The following is a 25,490-nucleotide window of genomic DNA, read 5'->3' as shown; positions in this document are numbered from 1 at the left end:
ACATGCAAGGATACACATAGGCTCAAAATAAAGGGATGCAGGAAGATTTACCAAGCAAATGCAGAGCAAGGAAAACAAAACAAAACCCAGGAGTTACAATCCTAGTCTCTGATAAAATAGACTTTAAACCAACAAAGATCAAAAGAGACAAAGAAGGGCATTACATAATGGTAAAAGGATCAATGCAACAAGAAGAGCTAACGATTCTAAATATATATGCACCCAATACAGGAGCACCCAGATACATAAAGCAAGTTCTTAATGACGTACAAAGAGACTTAGACTCCCACACAATAATAGTGGGAGACTTTAACACTTCATTGTCAGTATTAGATCAATGAGACAGAGAATTAAGGATATTCAGGATTTGAACTCAGATCTGGACCAAGCAAACCTAATAGGCATTTACAGAACTCTCCACCCCAAATCTACAGAATATACATTCTTTTCAACATCACATCACACCTTCTCTAAAATTGACTACATAATTGGAAGTAAATCATTCCTCAGCAAATGCAAAAGAATGGAAATCATAACAAACTCTCTCAGACCACAGTGCAATCAAATTAGAACTCAAGATTAAGAAACTAACTCAGAACTGCACAACTCCATGGAAACTGAACAACTGGCTCTTGAATGTTGACAGGATGAACAGTGAAATGAAGGCAGAAATAAAGATGTTCTTCGAAACCAACGAGAATGCAGCACAATGTACCAGAATCTCTGGGACACATTAAAGCAGTGCCTGGAGGAAAATTTATAGTAATAAATGCCCACATGAGAAGCAAGGAATGATCTAAAATCAACACCCTATCATCAAAATTGAAAGAGCTAGAGGAGCAAGATCAAAAAAACTCAAAAGCTAGCAGAAGACAAGAAATAACTAAGATCAGAGCAGAACTGAAGGAGATAGAGACACAAAAAAACCTTCAAAAAATTAATAAATCCAGGACCTGGTTCTTTGAAAAGATCAACAAAATAGACCGCTAGCCAGATTAATAGAATAGAGAAGAATCAAACAGATGCAATAAAAAGCGATAAAGGGGATATCACCACCGATTCCACAGAAATACAAACAACCAGCGGAGATTACTACAAACAACTCTATGCACATAAACCAGAAAACCTGGAAGAAATAGATAAATTCCTGGACACTTGCATCCTCCCAAGCCTAATCTAGGAAGAAGTCGAAACCCTGAATAGACCAACAACAAGGGCTGAAGTTGAGACAGCAATTAATAGCCTACAAACCAAAAAAAGCCCAGGTCCAGATGGGTTCACAGCTGAATTCTACCAGACATACAAAGAGGAGCTGGTGCCACTCCTTCTGAAACTATTCCAAACAATCCAAAGAGAGGGAATCCTTCCCAATCCTGACCAACATCATGGTGATGCCAAAACTCAGCAGAGACTCAACAAGAAAAGAAAACTTCAGGTCAATATCCATGATGAACATAGATGCAAAAATGTTCAATAAAATACTGGCCAACTGACTGCAACAGCACATCAGAAAGCTTACCATCATGATCAAGTAGCCTTCATCCCGGGGATGCAAGGCTGGTTCAACATACACAAGTTTATAAATGTAATTCACCACATAAACAGAACCAAACACAAAAACCACATGACTGTCTCAATAGATGCAGAGAAGGCCTTCAACAAAATTCAACAGCCCTTTTTGCTAACAACTCTCAATAAACTAGGTATTGATGGAAGGTATCTCAAAATAATAAAAGCTATTTACGACAAACCCACAGCCAACATCAGACTGAATGGGCAAAAACTAGAAGCATTCCCTTTGAAATCTGGCACAAGACAAGGATGCCCTCTCTCACCACTCCCATTCAATATAATATTGGAAGTTCTAACCAGAGCAATCAGGTAAGAAAAAGGAAAAGGGTATTCAATTAGTAAAGGAGGAAGTCAAATTGTCTCTATTTGCGGATGACATGATTGTATATTTAGAAGACCCCATCGTCTCAGCCCAAAATATCCTGAAACTGATAAGCAACTTCAGCAAAGTCTCAGAATACAAAATCAATGTGCAGAAATCACAAGCATTCCTATACACCAATAACAGACTTAAAGAGAGCCAAATCAAGAAGGAACTGCCATTCACAATTGCTACAAAGAGGATAAAATACCTAGGAATACAACTAACAAGGAACGTAAAGGACCTCTTCAAGGATAACTACAAACCACTGCTCAAGGAAATAAGAGAGGACACAAACAGATGGAAAAACATTCCATGTTCATGGTTAGGAAGAATCGATATTGTGAAAATGACCGTACTGCCCAAAGTAGTTTATAGATTCGACGCTATCCTAATCAAGCTTCTTATGACCCTCTTCATAGAACTGGAGAAAATCACCTTGGACTTCATATGGAACCAAAACATAGCCTGCATAGCCAAGTCAATTCTAAGCAAAAAGAACAAAGTTGGAGACATAATGCTACCTGACTTCAAACTATACTACAAGGCTACAGTAATCAAAACAGCATGGTACTGGTAGACCAATGGAACAGAACAGAATATAGACCAATGGAACAGAACAGAACAGAGATATAGACCAATGGAACAGAACAGAAGCCTCAGAGGAAATGCCACACATCTATAACCATCTGATCTTTGACAAACCTGACCAAAAGCAATGGGGAAAAGATTCCCAGTTTAATAAATGGTGTTGGGAAAACTGGCTAGCCATGTGCAGAAAGCAGAAACTGGACCCTTTCCTGACACCTTACACTAAAATTAACTCCAGATGCATTAAAGACTTAAAACATAAGACCTAACACCATAAAAACTCTAGAAGAAAACCTAGGCAAAACCATTCAGGACACAGGCATAGGCAAGGATTTCATGAATAAAACACCAAAAGCATTGGCAACAAAAGCCAAAATAGACAAAGTGGGATCTAATTAAACTCCACAGCTTTTGCACAGCAAAAGAAACAGTCATTAGAGTGAACCAGCAACCAACGGAATGGGAAAAAGTTCTTGCAATCTACCCATCTGACAAAGGGCTAATATTCAGAATCTACAAAGAACTAAAACAGATCTACAAGAAAAAAAAAACAACCCATTCCAAAGTGGGCAAAGGATATGAACAGACACTTAAAAGAAGACATATATGAGGCCAACAAACATAAGAAAAAATACCTCATTATCACTGGTCATTAGAGAAATGCAAATTAAAACCACACTGAGATACCATCTCACACCAGTTAGAATGGCAATCAGTAAAAAATCTGGAGACAACAGATGCTGGAGAGGATGTGGAGAAATAGGAACACTTTTACACTGTTGGTGGGAGTGTAAACTAGTTCAACCATTGTGGAAGACAGTGTGGTGATTCCTCAAGGACCTAGAAATAGAAATTCCATTTGACCCAGCAATCCCATCATTGGGTATATATCCAAAGGATTATAAGTCGTTCTTTTATAAAGACACATGTACACGTATGTTTATTGTGGCACTGTTTCCAATAGCAAAGACCTGGAACCAACGCAAATGCCCATCAGTGATAGACTGGACAGGGAAAATGTAGCACGTATACACCATGGAATACTATGCAGTATTAAAACAATGAGTTTGTGTCCTTTGTTGGGACATGGATGAACCTGGAAACCATCATTCTCAGCAAACCGACACAAGAAGAGAAAATCAGACACCACATGCTCTCACTCATAGGTAGGTGTTGAACAATGAGAACACATGGACACAGGGAGGGAAGCATGACACACTGGGGTCTGTTGGTGTGGACCAGGGGAGGGACAGCACGTGGTAGGGAGTTGGGGAGGGATAACATGGGGAGAAATGTCAGATATAGGTGATGGGGATGGAGGCAGCAAACCACATTGCCATGTATGTACCTGTGCAGCAATCCTGCGTGTTCCTCACATGTACTCCAGAACCTAAAGTGCAATAAAATATATATAATTTTAAAAAAGGATAGAAAAGAATAAAAAGGAATGCCAAAACCTCCAAGAAATACAGGATTATGTGAATAGACCAAACCTACAACTGATTGGGTTACCCTAAAGAGATAGAGAATGGAACCGAGTAGGAAAATGTACTTCAGGATGTAATCCAGGAGAATTTCCCAAACCTAACAAGATAGGTTAATATTCAAATTCAGGAAATGCAGAGAACCCCAGTAATATACTCCACAAGAAGATCTACTCCAAAACATAATCATCAGATTCTCCAAAGTTGAAATGAAAAAAAAAAAAAAAAAAATACTAAGAGCAGCCAGAGAGAAAGGCCAGGTCACCTACAAACAGAATCCCTTCAGACCAACAGGGGACTTCTCAGCAGAAACCCTACCAGCCAGAAGAGATAGGGGACCAACATTCAACATTGTTAGGAAAAAATTTCCAACCCCAGAACTTTATATCTGCTCAAACTAAACTTCATAAGGAAAAGAGAAATAAGATTATTTTCAAACAAGCAAATGCTTAGGTAATTCATCACCACCAGGCCTGCCTTGGAAGAGCTCCTGAAGGAAGCACTAAATACCTACCACTGTAAAAACACCCTGAAATACATAGACCAGTGACAGGATAAAGCATCCACATAAACAAGTCTGCAAAATAACCAGCTAGCACCATGATGACAGGATGAAATTCACATAACAATATTAACCTTAAATGTAAATGGTCTAAATGCCCCCAATTAAAAGACACAGAATGGCAAGCTGGATAAAGAGCCAAGACCCATCTCATATCCAAAGACACACATAGGTTCAAAATAAAGGGATGGAATAAAATTTACCAAGCAAATGGAAAACAGAAAAAAAGCAGTTGCAATCCTAGTTTCTGACAAAACAGACTTTAAAGCAACAAAGATCAAAAAAGACAAAGGCATTATATTGAATGGTAAACAGTTCAATTCAAGAAGAAGAGCTAATTATCCTAAATATATATGCACCCAATACAGGAGCCCCCAGAATTATAAAGCATGTTCTTAAAGACCTACAAAGAGACTTAGACTCCTACACAATAATAGTAGGAGACTTTAACACCCCACTGAGAATATTAGATCATCCAGACAGAAAGTTAACAAAAATATTCAAGACTTGAACTCAGCTCTGGATCAAGTGGACTTGATAGATATCTACAGAACTCTCCACCCAAAAACAACAGAATATACATTCTTCTCATCGCTACATGGCACTTTCTCTAAAACTGATTAAATAATCAGAAGCAAAAACTCCTCAGAAAATGTTAAAAGAACTGAAATCATAACAGTCTCACACCACAGCACAATGAAATAAGAACTCAAGATTTAAAAATGTACTCAAAACCACACAACTACATGGAAATTGAACAACCTGCTCCTGAATGACTCTTATGTACATAATGAAATTAAGGTAGAAATCAAGAAGTTATTTGAAACTAATGAGAACAAAAAGACAATGTATCAGAATTTCTGGCATGCAGCTAAAGCAGTGTTAAGAGGGAAATTTATAGCACTAAATGCCCACACCAAAAAGCTAGAAAGATCTCATCCTAACAACCTAACATCTAAACTAAAAGGACTAGAGAATCAACAGCAGACAAACCCCAAAGCTGGCAGAAGACAAGAAATAGCCAAGATCAGAGCTGAACTAAAGAGATAGAGACATGAAAAACCCTTCAAAAAAAAAAAAAATCAGCAAATCCAGGAGCTGGTTTTTTGGAAGAAAAAAAATATATATATAATAATAATAAAGTAGACTGCTAGCTAGACTAATTAAGAAGATAATGCGGGAGAATCAGATTAACAATCTGAAATGATAGGGGAATATTACCACTGACCCCACCGAAATATAATCATCGGAATACTATAAACACTTTTGTGCACATCAACTGGAAAATCTAAAAGAAGCGGATGAATTCCTGGACACATACACTCTCCCAAGACTGAACCAGGAAGAAATTGAATTTCTGAATAGACCAATAATGAGATCTGAAATTGTGGCAGTAATGAATAGCCTACCAAGCAAAAAAAAAAAAAAAAAAGCCCAGGACCAGATAGATTCATAGCTGAATTCTACCAGAGGTATAAAGAAAAGCTGGTACAATTTCATCTGAAACTATTCCCAAAAAATTGAAAAGTAGGGGCTCCTCCCTAACTCATTCTTTGAGGCCAGCATCATCCTGATACCAAAACCTGGCAGACATACAACAAAAAAAAACTTCAGGCCAATATCTTTGATGAACATTGACACAAAAATCCTCAATAAAGCCGATAATCCCAGAACTTTGGGAGGCAGAGGCTGGTGGATCACCTGAGGTCAGGAGTTTGAGGCCAGCCTGGCCAACATGGAGAAACTGTGTCTATACTAAAAATACAGAATTAGCCAAGTGTGGTGGGGCATGCCTGTAATCCCAGCTATTTGGGAGGCTGAGGCAGGAGAATCATTTGAACCAGGGAGGGAGAGGTTGTGGTGAGCTGAGATTATACCATTGGACTGCAGCCTGGGTGACAAGAGCAAAAAACTGTCTCAAAAAACAAAACAAAAAAATCCTCAGTAAAATACTGGCAAACTGAATTTTGCTTATCCTATGACCAAGTTGGCTTCATCCCCTGAATGCAAGATTGGTTCACCATACACAAATCAATAAATGTGTTTCATCATATAAACAGAACTAAAGACAAAACCACATGATTATCTCAACAGATGCAGAAAAGGCCTTTGATAAAATTTAGTGTTCCTTTATGTTAAAAATTAGGTATCAAAGGAGCATTAAGAACCATATATGACAAACCCACAGCCAACTTCATACTGACTGGATGGGAGGCCAAGGCAGGCAGATCACCTGAGGTTGGAAGTTCCAGACCAGCCTGAAAACATGGAAAAATATAAAATTGGCCAGGTGTGGTGGTGGGTGCCTGTAATCCCAGCTACTCAACAGGCTGTGGCAGGAGAATTGCTTGAACCCAGGAGGCAGAGGTTATGGTAAGCCGAGATTGTACCACTGCACTCCATCCTGGGCAACAAGAGCAAAACTTGGTCTCAAAAAAAAAAAAAATTAACTGGGCGTGGTGGCAGGCACCTGTAATGCCAGGTACTCGGAAGGCTGAGGCAGTAGAATCATTTGAACCAGGAGGTAGAGGTTGCAGTGAGCCAAGATCATGCCATTGCACTCCAGCCTGGGGGACAAGAGTGAGACTTCATCTCCAAGAATAAAATACCTAGGAATACAACTACAAGGGATGTAAAGGACCTCTTCAAGAAGAACTGCATCCCACTGCTCAAAGAAATCAGAGAGGACACAAATGGAGAAATATTTCATGCTCATGAATAGGAAAAATCAATATCATGAAAATGGCCATACTGCCCAAAGCAATTTATAGATTCACTGCTATTCACCATAAACTACCACTGACATTCTTCACAGAATTAGAAAAAAACTATTTTAAAATTCATATGGAACCAAAATAGAGCCTGAATAGCCAAGACAGTCCTAAGCACAAAGAACAAAGCAGGAGGCATCACACTACTTGACTTTAAACTACACTGCAAAGCTACAGTAACCAAAACAACATGGCACTGGTACAAGAACAGACACATAGACCAATGAAACAGAATAGAGAACTCAGAAATAAGATCACCTGCAACCATCTGATTGTCAACAAACCTGACAAAAAACAAGCAATGGGGAAAGTACCCCCTATTTAATAAATGGTACTGGGCGAGATGGCTGATCATATGCAGAAAATTGAAACTGGACCCCTTCCTTACACCATATACAAAAATAAATTCAAGATGAATCAAACACTTAAATGCAAGGCTGGGTGTGGTGGCTCACGCCTGTAATCCTAGCACTTTGGGAGGCCAAGGTGGGTGTATCCTCTGAGACCAGGAGTTCGAAACTACCCTGCCCAACATGGTGAAACCTTGTCTACTAAAAATTCAAAAAAAAATTAGCCAGGCATGGCCGGGCGCGGTGGCTCACGCCTGTAATCCCAGCACTTTGGGAGGCCAAGGCAGGTGGATCACGAGGTCAAGAGATCGAGACCATCCTGGTTAACATGGTGAAACCCCGTCTCTACTAAAAATACAGAAAATTAGCTGGGCGTGGTGGCGCGTGCCTGTAATCCCAGCTACTCAGGAGGCTGAGGCAGGAGAATTGCCTGAACCCAGGAGGCGGAGGTTGCGGTGAGCGGAGATCGTGCCATTGCACTCCAGCCTGGGTAACAAGAGCAAAACTCCATCTCCAAAAAAAAATAATAAAATAAATAAATTAGCCGGGCAGGCACCTGTACTCCCAACTACTCAGGAGGCTGAGGCAGGAGAATCGCTTGAACCCAGGAGGTGGAGGCTACAGTGAGCTGAGATTGCGCCATTGCACTCCAGCCTGGGCAACAAGAGCGAAACTCCTCTCAAAACAAACAAACAAAAAAACTTAAATGTGAAATTCAAAACTATAAAAACCTAGAAGAGGACTGGGCACAGTGGCTCACATCTGTAATCCCAGCACTTTGGGAGGCCGAGGGGGGCGGATCACTTGAGATCAGGAGTTCGAGACCAGCCCAGCCAACATGGTGAAACCCTGTCTCTACTGATACAATTAGCTGGACATGGTGGTGGGTGCCTGTAACCCTGGCTACTCGAGAGACTGAGGCAGGAGAACGGCTTGAACCCGGGAAGTGGAGGTTGTAGTGAGCCAGGATCAAGCCGCTGCACTCCAGCCTGGGCAGTGGAGCGAGACCCTGTCTCAAAAAAGAAAAAACCTGTAAGAAAATTTAGGCAATACTATTCAGGACATAGACACAGGCAAAGATTTCATGATGAAAATGCCAAAAGCAATTGCAACAAAAGCAAGAAATGATAAATGAGATTTAATTAATCTAAAAAGCTTATGCACACGAAAGAAACTATCATCAGAGTGAACAGACAGCCTACAGAATGGGAGAAAATGTTGCAGTCTGTCCATGCAACAAAGGGAAATAGGGGAGAAGACCCTAGAGCTCCCAGGAAGGAGAGAGAGAGAGAGAAGTGTGATTTAAAATGGCCGTGAACTAGTCAGTAGCAATACTGGAAGCTAGAAAGAAGTAGGGCAGGCGGCGGTTCAGAAATTAGGAGGAAATTATTTGCAAACTAATTCTTTTTTTTTTTTTTTTTTGTAGGAGACGAGTTTTATTATTACTCATATCAAACTCCCAGAGCATTGGGCGATCAGAGTTTTTTGAGAACAATTTGATGTGGCGGGGGGGTGTGGGGGGGCGGTTACAAACTAGAATTCTGTGCTCTGTCCCACATGACTTTGTACAAAGAAAGGCTTTGTTCAGACATGTAAATTTTTAAAAATTTAACTGCCACATCCTTTGTAAGGATGCCACGAGAGAAGAGAATAAACTAAAAATGAGAACTATCTGAGACATGGAAAGGAAGACACAGACTGCCTGCTGAGAGCACATCCACCAGCACCAGAGCAGAGGGCAGGCCCGGGAGAAAGGGTGGGCCAGGGGCTCACTGCTTGCGCTGAGCATGTGGAAGAGTGTTATCTGGTGACAGGAACATGCCAATGAAGCAGATGAAAAGAGGCAGTTAGGAGCTCAAGGAAATTTTGAAGGAGGAAACTTTACTTTGTAATATAAAAAATGTAGTTAAATTCATGGCTCAGCGTGTAAGCAATACTTACATGACCAATAATATAAATACTGAATTTAAATTTACCAACAGTTAAGAGAGTGTGGGAAGGGATAGGTCTGAGGTATTGGTGGTGAAGTTGAGGAGGCAAGATTTCAAAGTGGAAAAGTTTGGCTCTCATAAACGTGCTTTTCCAAAATATGGGTGAATGAATGGATGCATGAGAGCAAGTCCCAGAAAGGCAGCCAAGAGAGGTGAAGCTGGTTCTGAGGAAGAGAACTTGATGTGGAGTGGGAGACCCTGAGCCGGCTGGGTTTGTTTCTAGTCTTGTAGTCTATTTGGCATTTTCAGGTATGCCATGGATTATTGGATGAATACAAAAATGAAAGTAGTAGATTGTAGCATTTCACATCTAACTCTGCAGCTTTGAAAGTGTTGTCTTAAAGTCTGTCAAGTCAGGATGTAGTAGATGAAAGCTGTAATTGTCCTTGGATTTTGTATTTATGTCTCCTTTTGTGACAGTTGTTAAGACCCTGAGATGTACAGTTGGCCCTCCATATCCACAGGAAAATAAACAATAAAAAACAATATAGGCCCAGCATGATGGCTCTGTAATCCTAGCACTTTGGGAGGCCAAGGCTGGTGGATCACCTGAGTTTGGGAGTTCAAGACCAGCCTGGCCAGCATGGTGAAACCCCATCTCTACTAAAAACACAAAAATTAGCTGGGCATGGTGGCAGGCACCTGTAGTGTTGGCTACTCAGGAGGCTGAAGCAGGAGAATCATTTGAACCCAGGAGGCTGGGGTTGCACTGAGCCAGGACTGAGCCATTGCACTCCAGCCTGGGCAACAAGAGTGAAACTCCCATCTCAAAAAAAAAAAAAAAAAAAAGTTTTTTAAAAAAATACAAATTTAACACAGTACAGTAAAACTATTTACATGATGCTTATATTGTATCGGATACATAAGTAATCTAGAGATGATTTTATTAAAGTATACAGGAGGCCCTGCGTGGTAGCTCAAGCCTGTAATCCAGCACTTTGGGAGGCCAAGGCAAGAGAATCACCAGAGCCCAGGAGACCAGCCTTTGCAACATAGCAAGACCTCTTCTCTACAAAAAATAAAGTACACGAGAGGGTGTGTGTAGGTTGTACAGATACAACACCATTTTCTATCAGGGACTTAAGAGTTATAGATTTGGGTGCTGGGATGGAAGGTCCTGAAACCAATCCCCTGCAGACAACTGTAGGAATTTCTTATTCGACCAGAAAGGAAAATGAAATTGAACAAGCAGCTGGAGCAGTTGCGTGGGGGCCTCTGAGCTATTGTCGGCCCCTTCTTGGGAGGCCTTCATCTCGTGCCTTCATGGCAGGCCCTCAGTTTTTTAAGACCCATTCCTGGATTTGTAAATTATGTCTCGAGCTGGGGCTGTGGAGATTTTGTTTTGTTTCCTTTTGTTGATGTTCTGTTTTGCTTTGTTTTTGAGAACACAGTTTAGGAGAGAAACTTTAAGAATGTAATTGAAAATCCTCCAGTATTTTACTTTTTTTTTTTTTTTTTTTTTTTTTTTTTTTTGAGATGGAGTCTCCCTTTTTTTGCCCAGGCTGGAATACAGTGGTGCAGTCTCTGCTCACTGCAACCTCTGCCTACTGGGTTCAAGTGATTCTCCTGCCTTAGCCTCCCAAGTAGCTGGGATTACAGGCACTGGCCACCATGCCTAGCTGTTTTTGTTTTGTTTTGTTTTGTTTTTTTAGTAGAGATGGGGTTTTGCCATGTTGGCCAGGCTGGTCTCAAACTCCTGACCTCAGGTGATCCACCAGCCTCAGCCTCCCAAGGTGCTGAGATTACAGGTGTGAGCCACTACACCTGGCCTTCAGTATTTTACTTTCAGTAGAAATTAGAATGACTTAGTGTTTTGGCAATATTTTGGGAAATAGGAAGCTTACATCCTTATTTAGACTCTTAACATTTATATCTTGGCTTTGAGAACATCTAGCTTAGGATTTTCTTTTAATTGAGATAAAATGTATATATCATAAAATTCACCATGTTAAAGTATACAATTCAGTTGTTTTAGGATTTTTACACAGTTGTATGACCATGACTACTATCTAATTTCAGAACATTTTCGTCAACCCAGAAAGAGACCCTCATACTCTTTAGCAGTTATTCTACCAGCCCCCAGCAACCACTGATATCCAGAATAGGCACCCATCAGGATATTCCCTCTCTATAGATTTACCTGTTCTAGATATTTCATATAAGTGGGATCATATAACATGTGGCCTACTGTGTGTGTGTTTTCTTGTTTCCAAGTTCACTCATGTGGTAGCACGTATCAGTCTTCTTCCTTCTTAGGCTAAAGGGGTTTGTTTTTTTCTTTGGTGCAGTCTCTGAGGGGACTGTGTTTCACTTTGCTACCTCCCACACTGAGTTTGCAGATGAGAGTAAGCGTTGATGACATGAAGTGTAGACACTGACATGCCCAATCAGTGTCTCAGGATGTTTTTTAAATTTTATTTTGAAACCATTTATAGAAAAGCTGCACAAACAGCACAGAAAGATCCTGCTGGCCTTTACCTGAGATGCCATCTGCCTTTCACCAGTTGCTGCAGTGGTGTTTACTACAGAAGGTCCAATCTAGTAGCAAATGCTGTCTGTACCCAGGTGTTATGTCTATCTGGTCTCTGCAGTCTGGAACATTCTTCCTTCTTTCCTTGGTTTTCATGACCTTAACATCTTAAAAGATTACAGGGCAGTCATTTTGTAGAATGTTTATGATACAGGATTGTCCAGTGCTTCCCCAGGATCAGACCCTGGGCTCACTGCTTAGGCGAGAAACTCCCAGAGTGATGATGTATCCTGATTCATATAGCACATAGGGTCCCTCTGTCCCACTGGTGGTGATGGTAGCATTGATCACTTGGTCAAGATGATGGTTCCCAGCTTTTCTCTTTACAAAGTTACTTTTGGCTAGGTGGTGGTTCATGCCTGTAGTCCCAACAGAGGCTAAGGCAGGAGGATCACTTGAGGCCAGGTGTTTGATGAGACCAGCCTGGGCAACATAGCAAGACCGCGTCGCTAAAAAAAAAAAAAATTAAAAACAGAAAATTAGGATTGGTGTCTAGTGCCTGTAGTCCCAGCTGCTCCAGAGGCTGAGACAGGATGATGGCTTGAGCCAGCAGTTTGAGGCTTCAGTGAGCAAGACCTTATCTCTTAAGAAAAGTTACTTTTTATCTTTGTAATTAAGTACTTTATGGAGAGATAACTTTGAGACTAAGTAAATATCTTCTATCTCATCTCATTCACTTTCTAGTTAGATCACTACGATGGTTGCCCAATGATGACTCTTTAAATCCCATTCTTCCTACTACTGGAAGGAAGAGTTTTCTCTTCATTTATTTAGTTTATGTCACTGTGGATCCATAGATTCAAATCTCATACTTGATAATCTGTTGGTTTCATTACTTATTTTTATCTTTAACTTTCTCACATTTGGCCCAAGAGAGGCCCTTCAAGCTGTGTCCTTCTCACATGTCCTCTCGGTGTTTTTTTGTTTGTTTTTTTTGTTTGTTTGTTTGTTTGTTTGTTTAGCATTTCTTTGCTTTCTTACAGAATAAGACATGCCAGGCTTGTTTTGTACTTTGCCTGCTTCACTGTGAAGTCAACCATTTCCCCCTCAGAGCCCAACCGTTTAAGTGAAGACTGCTGTTGAGAGACCAACATCTATGCACTCAGTGTGCCCATTGCTTTTTGGGGTGCCACCACTCCTGGCCCTCTCAATAGACAACGCTACACACATGTGCATACACCCACTCACCTCACATAACTGTATTTACCTCTTTGTCTGTATCTGCTGAAACCAGGAATTCCCATCACTTGCCCCTGTTACACTCTAGCACTCTGTTTTAGCTTCAGGGAGAAACCTGACTCTACTCCCAGTCCTGCCCAGCCACTACCATTGCCCCTTCCAGACCACTCTTCTTGCAGGACTGAACTTCAAAAAATGTATAATATTAACATTGACTTAAAATGTTTGCAGTAAAACCTTACCAAATAAATTAGCCAGGCATGGTGGGTCATGCCTGTGATTCCAGCACTTTGGGAGGTAAAGATGGGCAGATCACCTGAGGTCAGGAGTTCAAGACCAGCCTGGCCAACATGGTGAAACCCCATCTCTATTAAAAATACAAAAATTAGCCGGGCGCGGTGGCTCAAGCCTGTAATCCCAGCACTTTGGGAGGCCGAGGCGGGTGGATCACGAGGTCAAGAGATCGAGACCATCCTGGTCAACATGGTGAAACCCCATCTCTACTAAAAATACAAAAAATTAGCTGGTCATGGTGGCGCATGCCTGTAATCCCAGCTACTCAGGAGGCTGAGGCAGGAGAATTGCCTGAACCCAGGAGGCGGAGGTTGCGGTGAGCCGAGATCGTGCCATTGCACTCCAGCCTGGATAACAAGAGTGAAACTCTGCCTCAAAAAAAAAAAAAAAAAAAAAAAATTAGCCAGGCGTGGTGGCACACACCTATATTCCCAGATATTCAGGAGGCTGAGGCAGGAGAATCTCCTGAACCCAGGAGGCGGAGGTTGCAGTCAGTGGAGATCACGCCACTATACTCCAGCCTGGGTGATAGAGTGACACTCTGTCTCAAAAAAAAAAAAAAAAAAAAAAAAAAAAACTGCAAATCTTTCCATTTCTTCTTCTGATTCTCTATTTCCTATAAATATTTTAAGCAATATGGGAAGATAAACAAGTCTAGGTATATCTTCCGGGTGAATTGTTTCTTTTACATGATGTGAGGCCTCTTTCTCACGTATTGTGTCTGAGCTTAATATTGCTACACTGGCTTTCTTTCGGTCAGTACTTGTTGAGTATATCTTTTTCCATCTCTTTCAACATTTCAGTGTCCTTGTGTTCCAGATGTACCTTGAGTTTGACATCAGCCTGAGCAATATAACAAGACCTCATCTCTACAAAAAAAAAGTAATCGAAAATTAGCCAGGATTGGTGTCTGGTGTCTGTAGTCCCAGCTACTCAGAGACTGAGGCAGGATCATTTCTTGAGCCCAAGAGTTTGAGGCTGCAGTGAGCAGAGATTGCACCACTGCACTCTAGCACTCTAGCTTAGGCAACAGAGCAAGACTCCATCTCAAATAAATAAATAAATAAATATATATATGTCTTCCTAGAACAGATGGATTAATATGTTTAGTTATTGAAATTTTAAGTCAGAGCTATTTCAGATATAATGGTAAAATACCAAGTGGATTGCTGTGTTGTCACAGATGTGACTTAAGCGTTCCCTATTTCATGAGAAAGGGGATATGTGTTAGATTACAAACGTGCCACAAAGTGTCGGTCTCTTGTATTTTAGGGCACCACCAAAATCAACACTTTCAACTGGTCCAAGGTTCGTAAACTAAGCTTCAAGAGGAAAAGATTTCTTATCAAACTTCATCCAGAGGTTCATGTAAGTATTATTTTGAGCTTTTTTGTTTGTTTGTTTTGAGACAGAGTTTTGCTCTTGTTGCCCAGGCTAGAGTGCAATGGTATAATCTTGGCTAACCACAACCTCCACCTCCCGGGGTAAAGCAATTCTCCTGCCTCAGCCTCCTGAGTAGCTGGAATTACAGGCATGCACCTGCATGCCCAGCTAATTTTGTATTTTTAGTAGAGATGGGGTTTCTCCATGTTGGTCAGGCTGGCCTCAAACTCCTGACCTCAGTTGATCTGCCCACCTCGGCCTCCCAAAGTGCTGGGATTACAGACCTGAGCCACCATGCCTGGCCTTGAGCATTTTTAATTCATAATTTATTCTGCCAAAACATAGCTACTTTGTAAATCATTTCAGCATGATGTACACAAGAACTCAAGGACAGGATTCGGGACTTAGGTCTGGAGGGGCTGAGGGCGGTCTGCCTGGCCAGTCTCACACTACCTCCCCCAGGGACTTTGTCACTCACATGTTGCTGGCTCAAAACCCCAGAGTTTCAGATTCAGTGGGTCTGGGATGAGCCCAAGAAGGTGCACATCTGACAAGCTCCCAGGGGCTGCTGAGAACCATGGTTGGTGGCAGCCTCTTTGTTCTTTAGGTAGTGAAGCTGAAGAACAGTGTTCAAAATGATCTGAAGCCCTACAGCAATTGAGAGCTTCAGAATGAATTGAGGAGTGTCGCCACTGTTCTCTGGTATCCTTCATTCAGAAATTGACCTTGGAAAAGCTCTAAGTGAAGAAGCCTTGATTATCAGGAAGTAATCTTTACTGACTACTAATTAATAAAGTAATTACATATGAATTTACTAAAATGAGTAAAAATCGAAAAAATAAATGCCTATGCAGTGTATTTGGTAAAATCCAGTACTTCTGGTTATTCAAAGATGTTCCAATTGCTGCATTTCCATTGTACAAAGGGAGTTTGAAAATAAAAAGCAGATTTGCCAAGCCACCATGCGTTTGAAGCTTAAGAGATGGCCATGCCTGTGTCAGCCTAGACACATTTCGGGTTATCAGAGCTTCAGAGCCCTTGGGCCAATCAGAAGAAAGGCTCTGCCTAAGCCTTTAAAAGGCACTTGAGTAGGGGCTTTGTCACACACTGGGTTCATCTGCTGTGTGTAGGTATGTTTGCTTTTGGTAGCAGGCTTGAAAGTGGCTTTAATTACCGTAAGTATTTCTTCTGTGGATGAAAGGAAAGTAGAAGGAATGCCAAACACACATACAAAACACAAGTACAAACTGTTTTACTCTGTGAGTAAAAAAACTGTTTCTTGCAGTTATTCTGAGATGATAGGGAAAGTTCACCAAAGCAGCCCATAACTGTTTGTATCTGCACTTAGCAAAGTTACATTTTACTTACTTAAACGCTTTTTTAAAAGACTAAATGTAAGAATCAAAGTTTTACAGTCTTTGTGGAAGGTAATTGGGTAACATTTCAGCAGGTTCAAAAATGTGCAGTCTTGAGCTCAGATTTCCATTTCTAGCAATTTATCCTAAGGAATAAGTGAGAGAGAATCCAGTTTCTTCAGGGCTATATTTGTGGGTCTGAAAACTGCATGTCCTGAACATCTAAAATATCCTAGATTTTAAAAATATATACCATGTAGAAACAATTCAGTAATATTTTATATATATATATAAGCTAGCATGAAAAATACCATCCTTTGATAGGTGGAAAAAGTGTTTACAAAGATAAAATTCAGAATGTTGATAGTTGTGTGATTGTGGGTGACTTCATTTTTCTGCTGTTTCTACTATGAATATAGATCCTATATTTCTCTTCTTTTTTTTCTTTTTTTTTTTTTTTTTTTTTTTGAGACGGAGTTTCGCTCTTGTTACCCAGGCTGGAGTGCAATGGCGCGATCTCGGCTCACCGCAACCTCCGCCTCCTGGGTTCAGGCAATTCTCCTGCCTCAGCCTCCTGAGTAGCTGGGATTACAGGCACGCGCCACCATGCCCAGCTAGTTTTTTGTATTTTTAGTAGAGACGGGGTTTCACCATGTTGACCGGGATGGTCTCGATCTCTCGACCTCGTGATCCACCCGCCTCGGCCTCCCAATATTTCTCTTCTCTTAATTAAGTAAATGGAACCAGAAGACTTTGTACACAATTTTTAGAAACTCCTTTCTGAGCTGGGTGCAGTGGTGCGCCCCTGTCATCCTGGTACTTAGGGAGGCCGAGGATCTGGCCAGATCGCTTGGGCTCAGGAGTTCAAGACCAGCCTGGCCAACATGGGAAAACTCTTTCGCTGCAAAAAATACAAAAATCAGCTGGGCCTGGTGGCGTGCGCCTGTAGTCCTAGCTACCAGGAGGTTGGAGGGAAGCAGCTGAGGTAGGATGATTGCTTGAGCCTGGGAGGTCAAGGGTGACAGAGCAAGGTCCTGTCTCAAAAAAAACCCTCCCTAGTTTTTAATTTTGTCATTGCCTGTTGTGTGATCTGCTTTCTAAATGTACCTTGTCTTGTCCAGTACTTCATTCTTGAATTAGTTAAACCTTCATGTTTTGTTTCTAGGGACCTTACCAGGACACATTAGAATTTTTGTTGGGGAGTAGAGATGAATGTAAGAACTTCTGGAAGATTTGTGTGGAGTATCACACCTTTTTTAGACTTTCGGACCAACCTAAGCCAAAAGCAAAAGCCGTCTTCTTCAGCCGAGGCTCCTCCTTCAGATACAGGTAGGGGCCATGTCATGGGTTGCATGGGCCCCTCACTGGTTTGTAAAGCTGAGAAAATAGATAATTCCTAGTCAAGAAAGAAATGTTATAAAATGTTTCAGAGAATTACACACAAAGTGGAGGTATTGTGAAAGAATAACTAGAGGAAGCATATGAAATAAAATAGTGGGAAAAAATAGGCTTTAAAAACTTTGCTCAGAAATTCAGTTATGTTTAGCTTACTACAAACTATAACTTTAAAATATATATATTGGCCCAGTGGTTCACGCCTGTAATCCCAATACTTCGGGAGGCCAAGGCGGGTGGATCATTTGAGGTCAGAATTCGAGACTATCCTGACCAACATGGTGAAACCCCACCTCTACTAAAAATACAAAAATTAGCTGCATGTGGTGGCGGGTGCCTGTAATCAAAGCTACTCAGGAGGCTGAGGCATGAGAATAGCTTGACCCCAGGAGGTGGAGATTGCAGTGAGCTGAGGTCACACCACTGCACTCCAGCCTGAGCAGTAGAGCAAGACTCATTCTCAAAAAATAAAATAAAATATATATATGTGTATATTTATGAGAGAGGATGGGTAAATCTTTCTTTTCTTTTGTCTTTTACTCTGAAAAATTAATGCTAACTTACTGTTCTTTATTAAAAACCTAAACCTTTATTCACAGTGGAAGAACTCAGAAACAACTAGTAGATTATTTCAGAGACACTGGAATGAAGAGACTTCCATACGAAAGGTAAGCTCTGGCCTTTATAATGTAAAATTTGTGCTTTAAAAAAATATATATATATAGAGAGAGAGAGAGAGACAGAGACAGAGACAGAGACAGAGAGACTGGGTCTTGCTCTGTTGCCTGGGCTGGAGTACAGTGGCGTGATCACAGCTTACTGCAGCCTCAGACTCCTGGGCTCAAACAGTCCTCCCACCTCAGCCTCCCGAGTATCTGGGACTGGGTGCACACCACCACCCCCTGGCTAATTTTTTTTTTTTTCTGTAGAAACAGTGTCTTGTTACATCAACAGGCTGATCTCAAACACATGGGCTCAAGTAATCCTCCCACCTCAGCCTCCCAAAGTGCTGGGATTATAGGTGTGAGCCACCATGCCCAGCCTATTTTAAGTATTTTTAATCTTTACTTGAATAAAAGTCACTTCAACTACATGAATGTGTATTTTTATAGTTCAGTTTCAATTTTTTTAGAGAAAATGGATTTGTAATATTTTTATACATACATTGTATACACATAGAGATAATACTTTTTAGTTTTTACATAGTATAGTAAACTTTTAATCTGAAAATTCTTGTTTCCCTACATGTGGAATTTTTTTCTTTTAGTGTGGGTGTGTAATCTTACCTCTCTTGGGACCTCTTTTTTTTTTTTTTTTTTTTTTTTTTGAGATGGTGTCTTGCTCTGTCACCAGGCTGGAGTGCAATGGCGCGATCTCAGCTCACTGCAACCTCCGCCTCCTGGGTTCAAGCGATTCTTCCGCCTCAGCCTCCCGAGTAGCTGGGACCACAGGCAGGCGCCACCATGCCCAGCTAATTTTTTGTATTTTTAATAGAGACGGGGTTTCACCATGTTGACCAGGTTGGTCTCGATCTCTTGACCTCGTGATCCACCCGCCTCAGCCTCCCAAAGTGCTGGGATTACAGGCTTGAGCCACCGTGCCTGGCCAGGACCTCCTGTTTTTTATTTGAATTCTTGTTTTCTGTTACCTTGCCCCTTTTTAGTTAGATACCTCTTAGCTGTGTTTTCATGGGAGGTTTTCTTCATGGATACAGTATGTGCTTGCTGCTTTAAAAACAGGTATTGAGAAGGGGAGGGTTTGGTTTCTCACAGCTTGTTCTCTGTTTTGCAGAAGGCACAGCAAGACTCACGTGTCCATTCGTGCTCTGACTGCAGACCTACCAAAACAGGTTAGTCTTTGCTGGTTAAAAACATAGGCAATGGTGGTTACCTATACTCTTTTGGAAAATAATCTGTCAGTATTGTAACAATCTTAAAATTAATCATATCATTTAATGCAGCAATTCTAATTCTGGGAACTCTGTTTTCAGAAAAGAGTCCTAAATAGAAAACCGGCAGGCAGTGGCTCATGCCTATAATCCCAGCACCTGGGGAGGCAGAAGGATTGCTTAAGTCCAGGGGTTCAAGACCAGCCTGGTCAACATGGCGAAATCTGGGCTCTACGAAAAATACAAAAAATTAGCCAGGAATGATGATGGCGCACTGGTAGTGTCAACTACTCAGGGAACTAAGATGGAAGAATGGCTTGAGCCCAGAAGTCAGGGCTACAGTGAGCCAAGACAGTGCCACTGCACTCCAGCCTGGATGACAGAGCAGGATCCCATCTCATACCAAAAGAGAGAGAAATCCTGTATTTTGAGATGTGCATCACGGTGTGAGGCGCGTGCATCACAGTGTTGCGTGCAGTAATACACCACAGAATCCTGATAGCTCTGATCTGTGCCAGATGACTTACTAGCTGTGTTTTTAGCTATATTCACTTAGCAGGATTTTTTGTTAACCACTAAGAGCATGGCTTCAAAAGAGTATGTGGTAACATGGGGAAATTCTTGCTGTTATGTTACGGATGAAAACCAGGAAACAAATTTATATCTATATGTCTTTCGCATGATTGCAGCTATCAAAACAAAGATAAGCATACCAACTCTCACAGACGCTTCATACAAAAACGCTTGAGGAGAACGTCCCAGAATGTGACAGCAGCTGTTCCGTGCCCCTGTGATGGGACGTCAGTGACCTTGCCATGTTCCAGGTCTTCACTGCAGTCCCTTCCCATGTCTATACTGGCATGTTAACATCCACATGCAAGCGTATTTTACATAGAATCTTGCGTGTTTTGTTTTGTTTTTCCCAGACAGAATCTTACTCTCTTGCCCAGGCTGGAGTGCAGTGGCATAATCTAGGCGCACCGCAACCTCTGCCTCCTGGGTTCGAGCAATTCTCATTCCTCAGCCTCCTGAGTAGCTGGGATTATTGGTACACACCACCATGCCTGGCTGATTTTTGTGTTTTTCAGTAAAGATGAGGTTTCACCACATTGGCCAGGCTGGTCTCGAACTCCTGGCCTCAAGTGATATGCCTGCCTTGGCCTCCCAACGTGCCAGAATTATAGACGTGAGCCACTGCGCCCCATCAGAATCTTACGTTTTTTTATATAACATACAGCTTTTTCTTCATGGTGCTATAGTTTCATATTTATAATTCTTATCTCCGCACAATGTTAATTTTTTTAATGGTTTGTCATTTATACTGTCATAGCACTTCAGGAGCTATACTTGCGCCTCATTCTATTAAAGCTCATGTAAGCTGGGCACAGTGGCTCACACCCATAATCCCAACTAATCAGGAGGCTAAGGCTGGAGGACTGCTTGAAGCCAGGTGTTCGAGACCAGTCTGAACAACATAGTGAGACCCATCTATCTGAAAACTTTTTTAAATTAGCCAGGTGTGGTGGCACCCGGCTGTAGTTCCAGCTACTTGGGAGGCTGAGGTATGAGGATCACTTGAGTTCAGGAGTTCAAGGCACTGCAGTGAGCCACAATTGCACCACTGTACTCCAGACTGGGCAACAGAGTGAGAATGTCTCAAAAAAAAAAAAAAGCTCATAGTATCCCAGTGTTTTTTCGTCATTGGTATTATATATCAAAACCTTCTTAAACTATTTTTCTTCTTTCTTTTCTTTCTTTTTTTTTTTTTTTTTTTTTTAAGATGGAGTCTCACTCAGCCGCCCAGGCTGGAGTGCAATGGTGCAGTCTAGGCTCACTGCAACCTCCGCCTCCCAGGTTCAAGTGATTCTCCTGCCTCAGCCTCCCAAGTAGCTGGGATTATAGGCACCCACAACCACGCCTAGCTAATTTTTGTGTTTTTAGTAGAGACAGGGTTTCACCATGCTGGCCTGGCTGGTCTCGAACTCCTGACCTTGTGATCTGCCCACCTCAGCCTCCCAAAGTCCTGGGATTACAGGTGTGAGTCACTGTGCCCAGCCAACCTTCTTAGACTCTTTTAGGTATGTTTCCTCTTTAGAAATTTCTTGTTAAATCAATTCCATTAAAATTAAAACGTATTTTTAATTGTTCCTTTACAAAGTTTGATTTTTATTTATTTATTTATTATTTATTTATTTTTTTTTTTTTTGAGACAGGGTCTCACTCTGTCTTCCAGGCTGCATGATTACAGCTCACTGCAGCCTCTACCTCCCAGGCTCAGGTGATCCTTCCACCTCAGCCTCCCAAGTAGCTGAGGCTACAGGCCAGTGCCACCACACCCAGCTAATTTTGTATTTTTTTTAGAGAGATAGGGTCCTACCAGGTTGCCCAGGCTGGTCTCAATCTCCTGGGCTCAAGGAACCTTCTGCCTCAGCCTCCCAAAATGTTGGGAGTACAGATATGAGACACCACACCCAGCCACAAAGTTAGAATTTAATGTCAAAGTAAGAATTATCTAAGATACCTTTAAGTCCACGTGCAGTGACTCACGCCTGTAATCCTAGCACTTTGGGAGGCTGAGGCAGGCAGATCACCTGAGCTCAAGAATTCAAGATCAACCCGGCCAACATGGTGAAACCCCAGGCTTAATAAAGTTTAAAAATTAGCCAGGCATGATGGCAGGTGCCCATAATCCCAGCTACTTGGGAGGCTGAGGCAGGAGAATCATTTGAACCTGGGAGGTAGAGGTTGCAGTGAGCTGAGATGGAGCCGTCGCACTCCAGCCTGAGTGACAAGAATGAAACTCCATCAATCAATCAGTCAATTTAATGTTATTTTTAAGCTCTCGGTTCTCTTCCATTCCATTTTAAAAGCCACACAAGGGTACTGAATATGGTTGAGTGATTGAGAAAAAGTGGTACGATCAGCATTTGAAAACAGGTTAATCTTATGTACTGTTATCTACTATTTTGTTTCTGAAAGGCTAATAACTAGCCTTCTACCGTTGCATTTGCACATTTTACATATGGTAACGCATGCATGTGTATATTGCCTGTGTACATATTGCACAAAAAGTTATTCAGTTGTGTTTGGTAATATTTTGGTCTGACCACACTCTTAACGATGTGGCGTGTGTATGTATAGTAAGGGATGTTCTCGAAGTGTGACTGCATCCTGTGATAGCACACATGAGGAGTGACACTTAGTGAGTAGAGAGGGCTCAGCCGTGCCCTTGTGTGTGGAGCCATGCAGGAAGGATGGTTAGGGCACCCCTGGAGTGGCAGGTGATGCCGCATAGCCACTTGACGTCTGGCCCTGGCCCCTCAGCGTTTCCTCATCCTGCTTGGGAGCCTCAGGTTTATGGCTACTCCAGTCCTTTTGAAAGGCCCCAAGGCTCCTGTGCCACTGTCATTGGCAAAGGGCATCCTAGGCAGTGACCCTCAACCTTCCGTTGCATATATGAGTGGACTGGAGTGTATCCCAACTCCCTGGTGATGACGCATCTCTGACAGATGAGTCTTGGACTGGTTACTTAGCTGTCAGTGCTGTGGTTTAGGGTTCTGTTGGCTGAGTGTAATGGCTCATCCCCTCTCCAGCTATATTTTACTCCTCAACAAAACTATGAATCCCCTGGTAATAGGATGCCAGGGAGACATGAATCACATGTCATTAGGTTCTGCAAGATGGAAGTTTTCTTGGTGGGGCATGGTGGCATGCACCTGGAATCCAAGCACATTGGAAGGCCAAAATGGGTGGATCGCTTGAGGCCAGGAGTTTAAGCTATGATGGCACCACCGTACTTTACCCTGGGCATCAGAGCAAGACCCTGTCTCTAAAAAAATAAAAATAAGGGCACTGAACTTCACTCTGGGCAACAGAGCAAGACCCTGTCTCTAAAAAAATCAAAATAAGGCCTGGCGCAATGGCTCATGCCTGTAATCCCAGCACTTTGGGAAGCCAAGGCAGGCAGATCACGAGGTCAGGAGTTCAAGACCAGCCTGGCCAATATGGTGAAACCCTGTGCCCACTAAAAATACAAAAATTAAGCCCAGCATGGTGGCAGCGCCTATACTCCCAGCTACTCAGGAGGCTGAGTCAGAATGGCTTGAACCTGGGAGGCAGAGGTTGCAGTGAGCCAAGATTGCACCACTATGCTCCAGCCTGGGCGACAGAGCAAGATGCCATCTCAAAAAATAATAATGAAAATTAAAAATTTTAATTTAATTTAAAAAACATTATTGTGGATATTTCATGTCATAATAAGAGAAAAAACAGAATTGTAAGGGTTTATAAGCAGATGATCCAGGGTTAATTTGCAATGCTGTCATATAAATCTTCAGTTCTACAAGGGAGAGTCTAGTGAATTGCCCCTTTTCATAAAAACCGTAATAGAAATGTGTGGATGCCCTAAGTTAGGCCCAGTTGGCTTTGCAGCGTCTAGTGGTAATTTGTAATTTTGTATCCTTTTTTCATTTCTTAATTTTGATTCCCAGAGCATCTCATTCACCGAGGGACTGAGGACCCCTGCCTCCCCGTCTTCAGCGAACGCCTCCTTTTACCCCCCCTCTCACTCCACTTTGGTCCCCGCTGGCCTGCCGGAGTTTCAGGACAGCAGCAGCTCTCTCACAGATCCTCAGGTTTCCTACGTCAAGAGTTCAGCTGCAGAGAGGAGCAGTGGAGCAGTGGCTGGAGGCCCCGACGCACCATCGGCCCAGCCCCTCGGGGCCCCCGCACTCCAGCCTGGTCCAGGTGTCGGGTTTTGTCATGTTGTGAGCAGCTGTGGGTCTGTCTGTCCTGGGGGGCAGAGTTTTGGTGCCTTAGACCTAGACACAGGGAGGGCTGGGAGGGAGCGCAGAGCTGCTTGTAAAAATGACAATGGTGGGGATGACTTTACCACAGGCTCATTCCCTTCCAGTGGGGAGCACCGGTGTGACCGGCAGTGCCGTGGGGGGCCCCCTGCTTTCACATTGACAAATGCCCAGCTGCAGGTGTCTGAGGAGTTCATAGACGATGACCCGGCAGACATCTCCTTCTTTGCTGGAGGCTCGGAGGCATTTTCTTTTCCTTACGGCTCTGTAGTCCCACAGGAACCTCAGGCCTCTGCCCAGCCTCTGGGGGCCCCTCCTTTGTGTGGGCTTCCAGGGTCTGCTCAATCCAGCCCAGACAGGTACTCCACTGAGGCAGTAGACATGAACACAGAAGATGATTTTGCATTTGAGGAAGAAAGTGACTTCAATGGCAACGCACACCCCTCAGACACCTCGGAGTTATTTGAGGTGAAGGCACAGGCCAGCCGGATGCAGCGCCTGCTGGGTCCTTCTGAGACCAGCTCACTGAGGAACAGCCAGTCTGAAAACAGCTCCCTCAATAACATGCCTCTACGTGCTGGGCTGTTTTTGCACACATGCAGCTCAGCCAATCAGTCTGAGGCCAGCTCCATGGTCAACTTCCCAGCCTACTCAGTCCGCTCCGAGTCCAGCTCGGCCTTCCAGTTCTCTGACATCATCGACCAGTTAGAGCAGCTCAGCTACCCTCCCACAACGGCCGAGGACTCCAGCAGCACAGAGTCAGACTCATGGGACTCTGAAACCGAGGCCCCCCTAGACATAAGCCTTTTCTTCAGCAACCCTTTTGCACAGACAAGTGGAGAAAGAGCCCCTTTTGATTTACAGAACAATTTAAAGAATTTGACTCCAGGAGAGCAAGTAGATAAAAACCTGTCTTGACCACTCTGGGCTCCTTTTCAAGGCACCCACTCACCCATGCTGTGTAGTTTAGAGCTCAGAA

The 25,490-nt window shown here is 42.5% G+C and overlaps 1 protein-coding gene across 12 annotated transcripts in view; it reads left to right on the top strand.

The window, feature by feature from the left end:
• The window catches only part of FARP2 (FERM, ARH/RhoGEF and pleckstrin domain protein 2), a 145,325-nt gene that overhangs the window by 76,074 nt on the left and 43,761 nt on the right, over nucleotides 1-25,490 (top strand). For all 12 annotated transcript variants that reach the window (XM_039469883.2, XM_074398718.1, XM_074398714.1 and 9 more), the window contains 5 exons: nucleotides 14,958-15,053; nucleotides 17,589-17,752; nucleotides 18,418-18,486; nucleotides 19,610-19,667; nucleotides 24,197-24,452. In XM_039469883.2, coding sequence (XP_039325817.2) covers nucleotides 14,958-15,053; nucleotides 17,589-17,752; nucleotides 18,418-18,486; nucleotides 19,610-19,667; nucleotides 24,197-24,452 — 643 coding nt within the window. The remainder of the gene's footprint in view (nucleotides 1-14,957; nucleotides 15,054-17,588; nucleotides 17,753-18,417; nucleotides 18,487-19,609; nucleotides 19,668-24,196; nucleotides 24,453-25,490) is intronic.

This window comes from Saimiri boliviensis, chromosome 5 (assembly GCF_048565385.1).
Source record: "Saimiri boliviensis isolate mSaiBol1 chromosome 5, mSaiBol1.pri, whole genome shotgun sequence".
NCBI lineage: Eukaryota > Metazoa > Chordata > Mammalia > Primates > Cebidae > Saimiri > Saimiri boliviensis.
Note: the sequence above shows the minus strand (reverse complement) of the source record. Positions and strands in the feature narration are given on the sequence as shown.